Source organism: Camelus dromedarius, chromosome 18, assembly GCF_036321535.1.
Source record: "Camelus dromedarius isolate mCamDro1 chromosome 18, mCamDro1.pat, whole genome shotgun sequence".
Classification (NCBI taxonomy): Eukaryota; Metazoa; Chordata; class Mammalia; order Artiodactyla; family Camelidae; genus Camelus; species Camelus dromedarius.
The window spans coordinates 24,491,710-24,510,249 of NC_087453.1; the positions used below are offsets into that span (position 1 = coordinate 24,491,710).

At 39.1% G+C, this 18,540-nt stretch overlaps 1 protein-coding gene across 2 annotated transcripts in view; it reads right to left on the minus strand.

Annotated features, from left to right (window-relative positions):
* DNAAF9 (dynein axonemal assembly factor 9) overlaps nucleotides 1–14,260 on the minus strand; it is a 107,741-nt gene extending 93,481 nt beyond the window's left edge. For both annotated transcript variants that reach the window (XM_031434139.2, XM_031434137.2), the window contains exon 1: nucleotides 14,093–14,260. In XM_031434139.2, the coding sequence (XP_031289999.1) occupies nucleotides 14,093–14,175 (83 nt within the window). In that variant the 5' untranslated portion in view covers nucleotides 14,176–14,260. The remainder of the gene's footprint in view (nucleotides 1–14,092) is intronic.
* Between the last annotated feature and the right edge of the window lie 4,280 nt (nucleotides 14,261–18,540).

The following is an 18,540-nucleotide window of genomic DNA, read 5'->3' on the forward strand; positions in this document are numbered from 1 at the left end:
TCAATATAATCCATCATTTAATAGGCTAAAGAAAAAAAATTACACAACCACATAATTGATGCAGAAAAATCATCTGACAAAATCCAATACCTATTCTCAATAAAAACACTCAGAAAACTAGAAATCAATTGAGTTTCCTCAACTTGGTAAAGAATATCTACAAAAAAATATCTGAAGCAAAGTCTGGGATATACTTAATGGTGAAAGACTAAATGAGGAACAAGAAAAAGATGTTTGCTCTCATCACTCCTATTCAACATAATACTAGACATTCTGGCCAATGCAATAAGGTAAAAAAGAAAACAAAAGGCATAAAGATAGAAAAGGAAAATAAAACTATCCCTATTTGCAGATGACATAATGACCTATGTAGGGGCTCTCATAGAATCTACAAAAAAAAAATCCTATAATTAATAAGTGAATTCCATGAAACTGCAAAAGCAACATATAGAAGCCAATTGTATAAAAGCAATTAACACACAGAAACCCAATTAAAAATATATCATTTAAATATAAATCTAATAAAACATGCATAGGACTTACATGCTAAAAACTACAAAACACTGATAAAGGAAATCAAATAAGATCTAAGTAAATGGAGAGACATATCATATTCATAGACTGGAAGACAACATAATGTCAATTCTCCGCAAATTGACGTATAAGTTTAACACAATTCCTACCAAAATCCCAGCAAGATTTTTTGTACATATAGATGAGATTACTCTAAAATTTATATGGAACGGCAAAGGAACTAGAATAGCTAAAAAAGTTTTCAAAGAATAAACTGGGAGGAATCATTCCATCTGACGTCAAGACTTACTATATAGCTAAAGTAATCAAGACTGAATGATACTGGCTGAGCGACAGACACATAGATCAATGGAATGGAATAGAATAGCTAGAAACAGGCTCACACAAATATAACCAATTAATTTGACAAAGGTTGGAAAGCAATAGTCTTTTCAATGGAGGAAGAATGTCTTTTCAATAAATGGTGTTGGAGCAAATGGATTCCACAGACAAAAACATGAACCTCAACCTAAACCTTACACAAAAATTAACTCAAAATAGATAACAGATTTAAAAATTTAAATGTAAAACTATAAAATCTTTAGAAGAAAATAGAAAATACTCAGGACTTAGGGTCTGATGAAGTTCTTAAACTTGATACCAAGAGTATGATCCATTGAAAATTTGATAAAAATTTGATTAACATCAACATTTTAAACTTTTGCTTTGTGAAAGACCTTGTTGAGAGAATGAAAAGATAAGCTACAGATTGGGAGAATATATTTGCAAATCCCTTATCTGACAAAGTAAAATACATTAAAAACTCTCAAAACTAAACAGTAAAAAAAAGAAAAATCCAATTAGTAAGTAGGCAAAGGGCATGAAGAAACATTTTTTTCAAAGTAGATATAGAGATGGCAGATAAGCACATGAAAACTAGTTCAACATCATTATCCATTAGGGAAATGTAAATTAAAACCACAATGAGATATTACTATACATCTATTAGAAAAACTAAAATAACAGTGATGATACCAAAATGCTGGTGAGGATTCAGAAAAACTGAATCATTCATATATTTCTGAAATAAATTAAACAAGACACCAATAATGGAAATATATTCACAATCATGCCCTGGAAGACTTAATACTGGTAAGCTGTTAGTATTACACAAAGCAATCTACAGATTCAATGCAATTTCTATCCAATAATTTTTTTTAAGAAATAGAAAAATCCATTCTAAAATTCTTATGAAATCGCAAGGGACCCAAAATAAATAAAATATTGAAAAAGAAGGATCAAGCTGGAGGACATACTTCCTGATTTCAAAAGGTGTTACAAAGCTATAGTCATCATAACAGTTTGGTATTGGCATAAAGATACACATATAGACCAATGCAATAGAATAAACTCTTTTTGTGACTGGCTTATTTCACTTACTATAATGTTCTTCTGGTCAAATGATTTTTGACAAGGGTACCAAGATTATTTACTGAGAAAGGAGAGTTTTTTTCAACAAATGGTTTTGGGAAAACTGTATAGCCACATTTAAAAAAAAAAAAAATTGGACTCTTACTTTACACCTACACAAAATTTAACTCAAAACAGAATAATGACTCACATAAACCTAAAATGTAAAACTAAAACTATAAAAATTTTTAGAAGGAAACAATAGGGAAAATCTTCATGACATTGGATTTGGTATGACACCAAAAGCACAGACAACAAATGAAAAAATACATAAGTTAGATGTCATCAAAATTAAAAATTTATGTTCATAAAAGTATACAACAGAGTGAAAAGACAACCCACAGACTGGAAGGAAACATCTGCAAGTTACATATCTGATAAGAGGCTAATATCCAGGATATATAAAGAACTCCTACAACTCAACAACAACAAAAAACTCAAAATGGACAAAGGACTTGAAAGGACTTTGAATCTTCCAAAGAAGATACACAAATGGCCAATAAGCACACAAAAAGATGCTCAATATCACTAATCATCAGGGAAATGCAAATCCAAACCATAAAGAGATATTACTGCCATACAAATTTAAATAGTTAACATCAAAAAAGCAGAAAATATAAAGTGTTAGCAAGGATGAAGAGAAACTGGAACCTTTACACACCATTAGTGGGAATGTACAATAGCGCAGTTGCTGTGGAAAACAGCATGGTGGCTCCTTAAAAAATTAAATATTAAATTACCATATGATTCAGTAATTCCACTTTCTGGGTATGCAGTCCTAACAAATGAAAACAAGGATTCAAAGAGATATTTGTACACCCATGTTTACAGCAGCATTACTTGAAATAGTTAAAAGGTAGAAGCAACCCAAGTGTCTATGGACACAGACAGGCTTGATATATACATACAATAGAATATCGTTCAATCTTAAAAAGGACAGAAATTCTGACACACGCTAAAAAAAAAAAACAGATGAAGCTTAAAGACAATACAGTAAGTGAAACAGGTCAGTCACAAAAGGACAAATATTGTACGATTCCATTTTTATGAGGTACCTACAATAGTCAAATTTACAAAGACAGAACACAGACTGGTGGTTACCGGGGGCCGGGGGGAAGGAGTGGGGAGTTACAGTTTAATTGGTACCAGAATTTCAGTTTTACAAGATGAAGAGTTCTGTGGATGAGTAGTGGTGATCGTAGCACAACAATGTAAATATGCTTAAGGCCACTAAACTGTACACTTAAAAATGGTTAAGATGGTAAATTTTATGTGTACTTTATCACAATTAAAAAAAAATTTAGGGGGAGGGTATATAGTTCAGCAGAAGAGTGTGTGCTTAGCATGCACAAGGTCCTGGGTTTAATCCCCAGTACCTCCTTTAAAACTAAATAAAATATAATAAAATTATTACCCCCAAAAAGTAAATAATTTTTTAAAAAATTCAGTTAAAAGAAGCCAATGCCATGTAAAACTAAAAGAACGAGAGGGAGAACTTTTCTTATGTAAAAGAAGTTGAAGAATAAGAAAACAGTGCAAAGTATGAACCTTAATTTTATTTAAACAAACCAAAAAAAAAAAAAAAAAAAAACCTGGGAAACATCTATGAGACAGTTGAGAAAATTTGAATATGCCCTGGATAATAGATGGTAATATGGAATTACTGTTAATTTTCTTAGGTGAGATAATGTTATGGTGGTTACATAGTAGAATGTCCTTTTTCTTAGCAGATGCATGAGGAAGTACTTAGGGGTGAAGTGTCATGATGTCTGCAACTTGAAAAAGATTTAACAGGAAAGAATAAAGAGAAAAAAAAAATAAAGACAATGCACATACGGCAAAAAGTTAAAAATTGCTGAATCTAAGTGGTGAGTGTAACGTATTCATTGTACTAGTCTTTTCTGCATTGTTTGGACATTTTCATAATAAAAATCTGAGGGACATGTGGAGTAACTTAGGGTTTTAGAAGTGGCAGAATAGAAACTGGAAGATGATCAAGATTAAAGTAAGAAAAAACTTCTTTCCCTGGGAAATGGTTACCTGTCCCTCCCCACTTCCTCATGTTTAATGTAAGATTCATCTTGCAATCATTCTCTATGCTAGAAATAATTCGTCAAGCTGGCCCTTTGGTCCATTTTCCAACCCACGTGGACAGAAGGCTGGCTGACTGCCAAGGTTACCAAGGGCTCTCTGGTTTTCAAACTTACAGCCAGCCAGTGACAAAAGCATTAATAGGTCATGTGACCAGGAAACAAACAGCTCCCCAACTACTGCTATGGAAAGCTAAGATAATACTGAAGACAGAAGCAAAAAGACTTTCTTTTCTACAAGTATCTTGGCCAAATAAAGTGGAAACATATAAAATGGAGAAAGACCTTCCTCTTCCCAGAGTAAAACATTATCACCGTATCTCTTTTCTTGTCAAATGGGTAAAACTAAATTCAGTTCTCTTTTCCTTCAAACATTTTCTTGCTTACTGAATTTAATTTTTAACCAGAACACAGTCTATTATTTGCCAGTGAACCATTAAACTTGTCACTTACTGAAATATTTACCTATTTAAAAATACCTGGTAAGTATAAAGAAAACCACAATCACTCATATTCCCAGCACCCAAAATTAACCACTATTAACATTCTGGCATGTTTGCTTTTATCTACATTACTGTCTTTTTGAATTACATAAAATACTAATATATTACTTTTTGATTAAAAAATGGAATATTATATATACCCAGAGGTCACTATTATGGGTATGTAGTATATCCATCCAGTCTTTTTCTCTTTTTTTTCAATAGAAACTTTCAAACATAAAACAAGCCCAGCAATAGCTCTGCCCCCTTGCTGCCAGGCCTACCTGAGCACCGCTGGCACATCCTGGGCAGATGGTCTGTGGTCATCCACAAATTTACAGAGTTCCTCCTTCAGAGTACCTACTGACTCAGCAGACTCAACAGTGCAGTTTATGTTCAATATGCTATTATACACTGTACTATGCTTCTCACTTTCCTTGGATTCAGGCTCAGAATCTAGACATGATAGATGACAAGAAGGAAACAAGACCCAGACAGGAGCAGTTTGCCCAAGATCACAAGGCTGAGTAAAGATTAACAGCACCAGAACCAGAGTGACCAGATACCCTGACTCTGAACTTTTTCTTTCTGATATACTTCACTGATTTCCTGACAATAATGTCAGCCACAGATGCAGTATTTTTGAATTCTAAACAATCAAATCTGTTTTCCCCAGCTTCCATTTTATACATAATAGTTAATGCACTGCTCACTGCTTATATATTACTGTATACATAGCCAAGTATATTTTCCTCCATAATTTATGCTAACTCTTTGATTTTCAAAATTAAACAATTAAACCATGAATATATTCTCCTTATACTCTATATGCTTTGTGTTTTGACTGTTTTACAAAGTGAATCCTCATAACAGTCTGGTTCACTTTATCTTATAAAACTGCTGTGAACAATTCGGTGTGAATTCTCAGTAACATTTAGTCTGGGTGAGTTTTTGTGGGGGAGAGTTGTTTTCACATAAAATTATATAATGAGATACGTAACTGCTCTGCTACATGCTTTTTTCACTTAACACTGTACCTTAAGATCTTTCTAAGTTAGTATATAGAACACCACATCATTTTTAAAACTGCTGTACTATATTCTTTTGTTTTGATTTAACCAGACACTATGATTCAACATTCAGGATTTGTATCATTTTTGCTAATAGCAAATAATACTTCAGTGAGCAACCTTATATATCCATCTTCGCATAAGGACTAAGGTTCCCTCAAGGTAGCGACTAGCACTGTCAGGTTAAGAGGTATCTACATTTAAAATTTTGATAGATCTTGCCAAATTGTTTTCTTAAAACATTCACCTACAATATACCAGAGTACCTGTTTCTCCGTAACTTCTAAACTATGTGTTAACACTCTTCAACTAATGTTAATCTAATGGTTAGAATTTTCATTGTTATACAGTTACCCCTCAGTATCCATAGAGGACTGGTTCCAGGACCCCTCCTTGGATATTGAAATTCACAGATGCTCGGGTCCCACATGTAAAATGATGTGGTATTTGTACACAATCTATGTACATCCTCCAGTATACTTTAAATCATCTCTAGATTACTTATAATACCTAATACAATATAAAGGCTATATAAATAGTTGTAAATAAAATGTAAATGCTATGTCAATAGTTGCTTATGTGTGGCAAATTCAAATTTTACTTTTTGGAACTTCCTCTAACTTAAAACATTTTTTAAAATTTGGTTGGTTAGATCCATGGATGTGGAATCTGTGGATATAAAGGCCTGACTGTATTACTGCTTTATTCAGGATTTTTGCATCTTAGTTCTCCTTTGTACTCTCCTAGTCAAATACCAGGATTATGCCAGCATCAGAGAATACGTGGGAAAGCTTTCTGAGGTATATACTTCACTCAGCATGCTTTTCATTTTTATCTCCCCCTAGTAACATACACTGTGCCCTTTCTTGGCCACAGTATCCAATTGTGACTTACCCAGGAGCAAGCCAGGCCAACTGAAGTCCTTTCCAGGGATTTCCCGTTTCAAAGGTAGCAGAGAAAAGGCCTCTAGGGTCAGGGTGCAGGAAGAATGTGGATTTGGGGTTGTATGGATAGAGACTCTTCTTACAGCAGAGTCTTGGTTCTAGTTTTGAGGCCCTTGTTCCTGCAGCTCTTCCTACAAGACTATTCCTTCCAACCAAGTAAGCCAATATATTCATTCCCTTTTTTACTTTAATCTTTTGAGTTGGGTTTCTGTCACTTGCAACAGAAAGCATTCTTCTTATTACAAAATCAATCCTAGGAAATGTTTAGGGTTGAAGCATATCAGTGTCTACAACTTAACTCTGAAAGGCATTAAAATATAGGAGGGATTGATGGATGGATAGCAGGATAACTATATAATAAGGCAAACAGAGCAAATATACTAAGCCCAGAATCTAGGTATGAATTTACATGAATGTCCACTGAATAATTCTTTCAACTTTTCTGTACTTATAAACAGTCTCTTAATAAAATATTGGAGGAAAAATCAACAGTAGAAGTAATACAAGCCATATCTACATCAATTCAGACTTTAGGTACTAACTGAAAGGAGCTACTGTAGGACTACTAAGGGTTTAAGAAACCTGTCCCTGCACTAAAGTGGTAATTATTTATCCCCTTTGTAAAACAGACATAAAAGAAAGGCAAGAAGGCAGGACGCGTCTCAAGTCAATAAACATCATTTCCCACTGACGTCCTTCCTGGAGCAACAAATTGCAATGGAAAAAGCAAAGTCAGCATTAAAGCTGCCATGGCCAATACATGGTTAAACAGTGACCATAGAATGACTCAAACTGAAGGGACACACACACACACACACACACACACACACACACACACACGACTTAGAAACGTGTGTTGGCATGGTTTTGCCTATTCGATGACTTGAATATCCTCCCCAGTATGTTCATGTAGCTCACCAGAGCCGTTAGCAGTCCTAAGCAATGTAACTTTCATTCCACACAGTTACCTCCCTGTGATAGAGACAACTGCTTAATCTATATACATTCTTCCCTTCTTTTTTTTTTTTTTACTGATAGTACCCCAATTTTATTTGGAGCAGCAATAGGCCCAGCCCTTTCGCTTCTAGAGCTGACCAATGAGACATACGAGAGCCATCAGGTGGAAGCTTCTGGAGAAGTTCTCTGAAGGAACTGACTCAACTATCCCTTCTTCCTTGACAGATGTGATACATAGAGTTCCTCCAGCCATTCTGTGACCATGAAGCTATAGCTAAAATGGAATCCACTTGCTAAGGATAGCAAACTACAAACACAGAAGAGGCCTGGTTCCCTGGTGACTTCATACCAAGACTAACCTGGCCTTCTCTAGAAAGACACCTTTGCAAAAGAGAATAAACCTCAAAGTTAAAAGTCACTATTGTTAAGCGCTTTTACCGGTTGCCATTGTTCCTAAATGATAGGTGACCTTATCTAAAACAGTTAAAACTTGTACCCAATTGCAATTCATGTCTACACATATTTCATATATTGGGGTATATAAGACTCTCTACAAACTAAATCTGAGAACTTCGGAAAGCTACCCACCACAAATGGAAAATGTTATCTCGAAATCTGTTCATTATTTTCCAGTGTAACAATATCTTATTTTCCATTTTCTTCCTTTTCTCCAGCTTTCTCTCAGCATTTCTACACACAATCTGCTCCTTGTAATGTCAGTTTCACAAGTCTTCAATTCAGAAAGCAACCACAATTACTTTCCCTCACTCCTTTGACTATTAAATGCATGCCAAATCGAAGTGCAATATGGAATCCTGGACTGGATCTTGGAATAGAAAAGACAATGGAAAAACTGGGGAAATCCAAATAAAGTCTGGAGTAATAGACTCCCAGTTAACAAAAATTTACTAAGTAAACTAATGTACAGTACCAATATTAATTTCTTAGTTTTGAAAAATGCACCATGGTTGTATGCAACATGTTAACATTAGAGGAAGCTTGGTGAAGGATATATAGGGACACTCTGTATCATACTTGCAACTCATCTATAAATCTAAAATTATTTCAAAATAAGAAGCTGAAAATGAAAGCATGCCTAATGAGTTAACTTTTCCTCAGACTAGGGTTCAAAATCACAGATAACACATTTAAATACTCAAGTTGTAATCTCTACTTTTTCCTTTCTTTTTAATTTCAGGGCAAAAAAACAATATTTAAGCTGTGCAACTCTTGGAAGGAATCTGCATCTCATTCACTCCCCCTCTCCAAAAGTTAGAATATCGTAGAAGAGCCCAAGAGCTAGGAAACACTGTTATGATATCGTGCACTCTTAATGAGAGGATACTCACTACATAAGAGTCCTCAGAACACAGTCAACCCAGACACATGTGAAAAGGCAGACAGAGGCATCCCCTCCTTTTCGAAAGTTTGCTTTTACAAAAGACCTACCTGTTTTAACTAACTGAAATCAGAAGAGGATTTCTGCTTTAATGAAAAAAAGGTGAAAAGCAAAAATAGCTAGCATTTGTTCTGCAGTAGAGCAACAAGAGTGGCACTGCCAAGCTCCTTCCCTGGGAACTACCCTCAGCATCTCAGCAACAAGCCTCCGTAACTTTGAATCATGTCTGTGAACATCTGTGTCTATGTCTTCTCCTGTTTTATTTTGTGCCTCCATTAGCAAGATGTGTTCTAAAGTAATTGCTTCTTTGCTTTATGCCATTTCAGCTTACAAAAGGTTTCCTAGGAATGTTCTACTTTCGGATAATGGGGGGAACCCGTACTTATAGACTTCTTTCCTAAGGCCAGAAGTAAGGCCATAAAAACTAACCAAGCAAACCCTTTTTACTTCTATAGACACCAAACCAAGACTCCCTGGCCAGCATCCAAACAAGTACACTGGAAGCGAAATTTTCAGACATACAAGACATTTCATTTTCAGACATACAAGGTCATAGTTTTGCTCCGCATTTTGAGTTTTTGTTTGTTTGTTTGTTTTTATTAAAGGAGGGATCATTATTGCTTCTGTAGATCTGTAAACCCAAAAGGGAACCATAGATATTGGCACCTGGACAGTAAACATCACCAGAAGAGATAACCTGTCTCTGAGAGGCTTTACTTGAGTGCTCTCTGTAGAACATCATTGTCATGAATCACCTTCCCATCATCTAGCTCACAACTGTGATTCTTCATTCTCTGAACACCCATGAAGTTTAACATAGCCCACAGCTTCAGCTGTAATTATTCTCTATTCATTCAATAAATAATTAGTGCAAGTAGTGTTTCATAACAGCCAACAACAGCAGCTCATATTTAGTAAGTGCTGACTACGTGCTGACTATGACACTGAGAGTTCCTTTACTCGTATCTTCCAGAGATGTCCTCTATCCTACCTCAGCTACTCCCTTCCCCAATGCCAACACATCTGAAAGAAAGGCATTCAACCATGCTAACTAGGTCTCACCTTAAATTTATGACAATAAACACCAAATGGGCTCATGGTGCTGGCTGGCAATCCTAAAATATTTCCTTATTCAAGTCATTTTTCCTCATTCTCCTGGATGAATTTTACACCTTCTTTCTCCTCAAACTTTCAACACCTCCCCTACTCTTCATTTTTAGCTGAAAACCTTATTTAACAGAGAATACAGAAGTAACCAGAACTTTCACTTTGTCCCACCACCAAGCTACCAATGCACCACATTTGGGTCCATACAATGAGCCACAGATGAACTGTCCATGTACATATCTAGCCTGAGACCAACATATCCATTTATATTCTAGATCCCATTCCCTCTCACCTACTCAATGACTTCATCCCTTCTCTCTTTAATCATCAGTTTGTCTCTCTGTATTCCACCACTCCCATCAACTTGCAAACATGCTCTAATATCTGCCCACCTAAAAACAAAAAAACTCTAACATTTCATGCCCTTCTAGCCACAGCCCTACTACTCTGCTCTCCCCTATAATCCTTGAAACATCACTATGACTATCTATACTCACTGACTTCAATTCCTCTCCCCCTATTTTCTCTTGAATCCACTGAACCAAAACTATTCTTGTCAAGGTCACCAATGACCTCCACATTACCAAAATCGAATAGTCTATTCTTGCCATTTGTCAACTGACTATCCATGACTGTCCTTGATCCTTTCCCTATTTCATAGTAGGAAACCACTTCCTCTCAGAATTTGGAAGACATTGCTACACTGTCTTTCTACATGGGATGTACCAAGGCTTGGATGCTGGTGCTCTTCTCCATCTATATTTACTCCCTGGATCTCTATCTAGTCTCATAGCTTTAATTTTTATTTTTTTGGTGGGGGAGGTAATTATTTAATTAGCTTTTTAATGGCGGTACTGGAGATTGAACGCAGGACCTCGTGCATGCTACACATGCTCTCTATCACTTGAGCTACACCCTCCGCCTCTTTTTGTTTGTTTTTATTTTTTTATTTTTTAGTTTCATAGCTTTAAATAAAAATTTGGGAGTCATCAGCATATGAGTGGTATCTCCAGTTCGAATCTCTCTCCTGAACTTCAAACTAATACATCCAACTGCTAATCCAGTATCTCCACTTGAATATTAAGAAACTCAAAATGAACAAGGCCAAAACAGAATCCTGTTTTCTCCACAAACTTGCTCTTCTTCCCATGTTCTCAATATAATAAATGGCAACTCCATTCTTCCAACTGCTGAGCCCTAAATCGACTGCAGCTTCTTATATTATTGTCCTTTAGCCCTCTTCCTCAGTACTTATTTCTCACCATTCTGTATTATGATGTTTACTGTTTTTGTCTCTCTCCGTTCACAAAGGAGTTCTCGGGGGGCAGGGGCCTGCCTTGTTTGTCTGAATCTACAACACCTAGCACAGTGTACGTTGGATTATTTGCATAAGGAGGCAATGAAATTTAAACTGTTGAACAAGTCCCGAGTAGGATCAGACTCCTCTGTAGAAAGAGACTTGAAGTAGGAAAGCATATTTCAGCTATTTCCACCGGTTTCTTAGTACAAATCAAGATATTTATTTGGTAATACCTCCAAAATCTCAGTGGCTTGAAACAAAGGTTTACTTCTTGCTCACTCTGACAAATCAAACACAGGTCACCTTGTTCTGGGTCCCAGACTGACAGACTAGCCACCAACAGTCACCATAACACAGGGAGAGAGAGTGGTAAATTACACACCTGAAGCTTTTACCATGAAGGTTTGCACATCATTTCTGTACACATTTCACTGACCAAAAGCAACTCACAAGGCCATTCTCAACTTTAAGGAGGAAAGCAAGTACAACTGTACCACATGCACAGGAGACAGAAACCAAAAATAACTGATGGACAGCACCGATGACTACCATATCATTAAAAAGAAGCTTCCAGTTCTAAGCAACTATATTTTAACTCCTGATCTTTTTGTGAAAATGAAGTCCATTGCTGAAAGAGAACCACACACTTGCAAAGTACTATCTATAGGTCTATAGGAATGTAACTTCACCAGTTAGGCCTGCCTCTTTCATCACTCAGGAGACACTGTAGCAAAGAAGCCAAATAGGGTGACAGGAACTTGTGGAGCCCAAATCTCTTAGACATATTCAACGCTAAAGTCAGGGGCTTGACTGAATGAGTTAAGAAAAGCATGTTCAGCTCAAAACAGGTGGGGAAAAGAGGGAACTTTCACCAATTTTCTTTTACCAAAGGTATACAACAGCCAGGCCTTGGGGTTCCTTGCACTACCCCTTGTCTGAAGACTAACAAGGTTCACTCAAACCATGTGATGGAAGATTCAGAGTTTGAGTCTGATTAATAAAGTTAGCCAACATTAATCTTTTTAACATAAAAACACTACCTACAGAAAAAAAAAAAAAGCTGCATACTGCCATCCTACTAGAAACAAGGAAGGCAGCAGTTATTTTAAAGATGGATTTTACTGGTAAGCTCTTTTTTTCCCCAAAAGTCTCAAAGACTCAAGATTCCTAAGCTCAAGATGATCTGGAATGAACTGCAAGTTTACACAGACTGTAGATTTAACGGGTGGGTGCCCCAAGTTCTAAAGTATCCTGTGCAGTTCTAGTCTATACAAAGTTCAAATACTCTTTAACAGTGAAACTGGCTGCCAGAAATGTTAGGACAGATTGGAGATGGCTACCATAAGCAGCTAACCCTTAACACTGTAAAGCCCACTGGAATTCCACTGAAGAGCAGAGCAGGAGTCCAAATACGTCACCACCAAGTCAGAAGCAAATAAGGACTCCCAAATGCAACCAAGGGTATCTAATCATCCTTTATTCAACAAACATTGTTAGTTGCTGGAGTGGGAGAAGGAATGTCAGGAAGGAAGAGAGGGACAGGATTCTAAGATTTAGTTCTTACGCTCCATAAAGGTGGTCGAGTTAAAACAAAACAAAACACAGATTTGCGGGCAAAAATTTAAAAATATAATGCCTTAAATATCATAACAAGGATATAGGAAAAGCCATTCTATCTAGTAAGTGGATTATCTTCTTTCAGGGGAACAATACCATATTTGCTTTGCTAAGTAGCTAGAATTGAGAAAAAGCAAACAAAACAAAAACCCTCCTCTGGTTAATGACAGTTTAGTAGGGCCAAAGCCCATTTCTCTCTCTTCCACACTCCCTCCCAACGGTCTCTGCCACAACCCCTCCATCATTCCAACCTCCACACTCCGCTGGCGGCCCCAAACAATACCCAGACTATCAAGGTCAGCCCCAAAGGCACAGGGAACAGACAGCAGAAACAAATCTTCCCATATCGAAACGGGGTGGGGACCCTCCTCAATATCACCCTCCCCATACGGGGCTCAGCCTTTTAGGCTCTGGGGCCTGAGGTCCGCTGCTTTCGGGAGTTCTGGCCCCTTCCCCTGTCCGTCCAGTTTTTATGTCCTGCGCCCCTAATGACCTCCATCTCTCCCCAATCTGAGCTCCCCATTGTGGAGCGAGGGCGCGTCGCGAAGTAGGGCTGGGTCAGGGGGAGTTGGGGAAATGCGCAATAGGGAAGATGCAGTCCGTGTGGGTGTTAGTAAGGGGCGGAAGGGGGGGGGGTCTCTTTAGGAAAGCCGCAGTTAAGGGGAAAGGCTCTAAAGGAGACACACTGTAGGGGAGCATTATAGGTAAGCCGTTCCTAGGAAACCCATTTGGGGTTCTATACAGGGGAGCTATTGCGAGGGGGCGTCTCCATTGATGGCCGTTTCTGGGGAAATATTCTATGGGGACGGCAAATGGGCTATCCATACAGAAGCCACGGTGAAGGTTCTCGATAGGGGAATCTTTCTGGGGGAAACGTTCTTCGGGGGTGGAGATGTCACCGTAGGGGATCTTCACAAGGAGAGCCGTTGCAGGGCTGTCGATAAAGGAGCCATTGTGGGAGCCTCTGCACCGGGCGCCGTTCCTCGAGAAACGTTCCTCAAAGAGCCGTTTAGGGAAAAACCGTCCGCAAGGAAGCCATATCGGGCCACGCCCTTCGGCGGGAGGCGTCTCCAGACTCCAACAACCCGCAAACCCCCTTAACCCCTGACCCGCCCGCCCGTCTGCGGCCTCGACCCGGCGTACCTGACGGAGGGCAACCCGCGGCCAGGGCTGCTAAGGGACTGCAAGCGGGACAGCCCCAGCCGGTGCGGGGGGTACACGTCCATGGCGGCGGGCGGCGGCGGAGGACAGTGCTGCTGCTAGGGTCGCTCAGGCCCGCGGGGCGGCTCCAGGCCCTCTTCGGCCGGGCGGGGCGGCGGGGCGTGCCGGGTGGGCGGGGGGCCCGGCGCGCGGGGGCACGTCGGGGGCGGGGCGGAGCCGGACGCGCACAAGGAGCGCGAATAGGGGCGTCGGGAAGGGCTGGGATGAGGGGCAGGCGCACGGCCGCAGAGCCGCACGTCTTCTTTAAGCTTCGAGGCGGCCGGGTCGGAGGTTGGGAGCACCAGGCCCCAGAGTGAGGGCTACCGTGCCGCCGCTCCCCGCTGTCCTCCGGCCCAGCATCGTACAGTGGTACTCTCGGCGGCGCCCCCAGCCACGCACACGGGCGCGCCCGGGGGCGGAGCTTCGGTCCGCCCCGCCCCGCTCAGCCGGCTTCAGCCTCCTGCAAAGCCTTACACTATCTCGGCTGGGTTCCGTGCACCAACGGGACTTGAGCATTTTCCCGGGGCCCGCTTACCCCAGTCTCCCAGGACGCTTCCTTGAAGAAGGTCTTCTTGCCACTATTTCCTTACCCGCTACTAGTCAGTTGCACACCCTCCCTTCAAACATCCAGCCGATTCCTAGCCGACCTCAGGTTAGCAGTGCGCGCCCAGCCTTGCTCAGGCATTAGGGGCTCACAAGGTCCTAGAGGATTCCTGCACTTTGCAGTTCAGATCGTGGCTCGACCCGTTTCCGACTGCTGGGACATGTGCAAGAAATCTAATCCCACCGAGCCTCAGTTTTCTCGTACGTAATTGATAGGGTTGGCAGGCGTCCTGTATATGCAGGACGTATTGTATGATTTTGTTATGTGTCATATATTGACTTTGCCAAGGATGTCTTAAATGTCCTGTATTCACCTTTCTACAATCAATTACAAAAATCCTCTAGCTATTTTTCCGCCTCAGTAAATGGCGCTTAAATCACTAGCTAAAAATCCTACCTCTACAAAAACTCTGAAGGATCCCTATGGTGTCTCCAGCAAGTTTAGCAGAGGGAAAACCAAAAGAAGGAACTGTAAGTTTAAAGTACTTATTTTTCATATTCAAGAAAGGAAAAGGCTTTTTGGCTCAAGTTCCAAGTCATGAACAAGTAACCATCATTATTCAGAGAGAACTTCACATCAGTACACAGGATCTGCAAACCAGCCAATCAGCTTCAGCCTCACTTCAGTGACTTCTGAAAACCAGCCAGTCAACAACAGCTTCACTCCGATAGCTTGGCTTCTGAAAGTTCGTCGTGACAATGACAGCCCGAGCTTCCGAAAGACAACAACCAATCAGCAATTTGTAAAAAAAAATTTTAAACTTCACATTATTTAGTATTGCCAGAATATGGAAAAATAGGACCTCTCATACACTTCTGTTGGGGGTATAAATATATATACACTTTGCACCACGATTTAGTAATACCTAGTGAAGATGCATATATGTCCCTAAAACCTAGTATTCCACTTATAAAGAAATTTTTTCATATGGGAACATATGAAGTAATTCCATAGATGTTTATGGCACATTGTAACAGTAAAATTTGCAAGGAGGGAATTAATATCCATCAATAGAGGATCAAATGTGAAATATGAATAAAATATGGAATATTCATTCAATGTTATATTATGGCAATGAAATGAGTATGGATAAATCTCAAAAACACAGAGTTCAGTAAGCAACAGAAGAATATTTGCAATATGACACCTGAATTAGTCTTGGTTTTTCAGAGAAACCAAACCAGTTTGATATATGTATTATCATAAGAAATTGGCTCATGCAATTATGGAGGCCGAGAAGTTCCACAGTTGGAGACCCGGGAAAGCCAGTAGTATAGTTGCCGTCTGAGTCTGCAGGCCTGAGAACCAGGAGTGCTAATGGTATAAAGATTCCAGTCTGAGAGCAGAATACTGATGTCTTAACTCGACAGTTAGGCAGAGAGTGAATTCTCCCTCCCTCCACCTTTTTGTTCTATTCTGGCCCTCAACAGATTAGATGGTTCCCACCCACACTGGGGAGGGCAATTTGCTTAATTTAGTCTACTGATTCAAATGCTAATTTCATCCAGAAACATCCTCACAGACACACACCGAAAGATTATTGAATCAAGTATCTGGGCATCCTGTGATCAGGTCCAGTTGTCACATAAAATTAACCATCCTAACACATGTAAATTCAAATAAACATACCTGAAATGATACTATGTACATGGCAACAAAAGTATAAAAACGTGATAACTGGTGTTTCTGAGATTGGGAAAGGGTAAATTTGATGAATACATCTTCATCCACAATGCTTTATTTCTTTAAAAAATATTTTAATCAAATATGACAAAATATCAACATTTGTTCATTTGAGTGATTGGTACCCAGGTGGTTTTTTTTTCTTTGTTTTGTATTAGCCTTTGTTCTTGTCAGCATATTTACATTTTTTCAAATAAATAAGAACCTCTAAATCACTATGAAAATATAAACAACCCCATGGAAAGTGGACAAATGATACAAACAGGCAATTTACAAAAGAAGAAATACAAATGGCCAAAAAAAAAAAAATGATGAAAATATGTTCGACTTGACTAGAAATCTGGGAAAGCGAAATTGAAACAATAAGATGGCTTTTTGCTTACTATATAAATAAACCCATCCTAAAAAAATAATAACCAGTGTGAAGAAATAAACGCTCTGATACCTGCTTGGTTTTTTTGCTTTTTTGGGGGGGGTGTAATTAGGTTTGCTTATTTATTATTATTTTTTTAATTTAACTGGAGGTACTGGGGTTTGAACCCATGATCTCTTGCATACTAAGCATGCACTCCACCACTGAGCTATACCCTCCCTCTCTCCTCTGCCTGCTACATGAAGTAAAAATCAGTACAATTTTGTTGGAGGTCTCTTTGGCAAAATATATGTAGCAGGTTCTCAAATTCATTTTCAGTCTAGCTTGAATGTTGGATTGATTTGGATTACACTACTCTGTGAATAAGTTTTACCCTGTAGAAGTTAATTAACAGCAGTTTAACCTGAATGGAAGATTCTTTCTCCTATATTGAAGGTGTGTTGGCTGTGGATCACAATGATGTCAGGAAACAAGTTCCCTTCTAACTTGTGGCCCTGCTGGCCTTCATTCCGTAGGTTACCTTACAGTGCTAGATGTCTGTTCCTGCTCCAGTCATCACACATGCATTCAAGCCAGTAGAATAGAGGAAAGGACAAAGAAGAAAAAGCGAAGGGTGACAACAGCTGTCTCTCAAGGAACCTTCCATGTGACATTCGGCCTTCATCTGGTGTCTAGAACCTAGTTACGTGGACATGCCTAGTTAGAAGGGAGTCTTAGAAATGTAATGTTTATTCTGGTTCAGCTAAGTTATCTTGTTTGTTTTTCTTTTTGGTAAAAGAAATAGGGGAGAACATGTATCAGGAAAGAAGCAGTATTTGCTATGGGTATATAAAGAAAATGTAGTAATTTTACTTTGATATGGTCTTTCATGAACCCTATATTAGATGTCGTAGGTGCCCCTCCCAGATCCCCTTAACTTAGCTAGTGCATCCAATCCCCAGCTGTTGTGAGTTTTGGTTGGCTCAGATCACAACTGCTCCCTTCTTCAGAGAATTGTCTTTGTTCTATAGCTGCTACCTCACCAAGAAGTACCTGGAAGGTTATATCAACCCCAGGGGAGAGAGGGGCAACCAATGATTTACTGACATAGGGGTAAAAAAGGCCAGCTCTTACCTCAAGGTGAATAATTCTGTGGTACAATTGTCACTCCAGAACTCCTCTGTGGGATCAGGCTGAGACCGGACTCCAGCTGAGACCACATTCTTCACTCCCTCCATGATATACATCTTTTCTTATGCACACAAGAATCCCCAGCTCAGGCTGTTTCTAGTGAGCTTGACACAAAGTCCCTATCTACCGGGTAGTGGTAAAAAAAGTAAGTTTCAGTCCTGTCCAGAAACCTCAGTCTAGTAACTGGCTTGACCCTTTGGGTAATGCCTAGTCCCTGCAGGGATTGGATTATTGTTCCCAATTCTTCACTCCCTCCCTGATACACATTATTCATCCTGCCCAATTGACTTTGGACTAGGCTATAAGACTTACACTGATAGATAAACAAGATTATACCGTATAGCACAGGGAAATATATACAAGATCTTGTGGTAGCTCACAGCAAAAAAGAATGTGACAATGAATATATGTATGTGCATGTATAACTGAAAAATTGTGCTCTACACTGGAAATTGACACAACATTGTAAACTGACAATAACAATAAAAAAAGTTAAAAAAAAAAAAAAGACTTACACTGGTGGGTGGAATGTCAGTGGATGTGATATGAACAGAGGCTTTA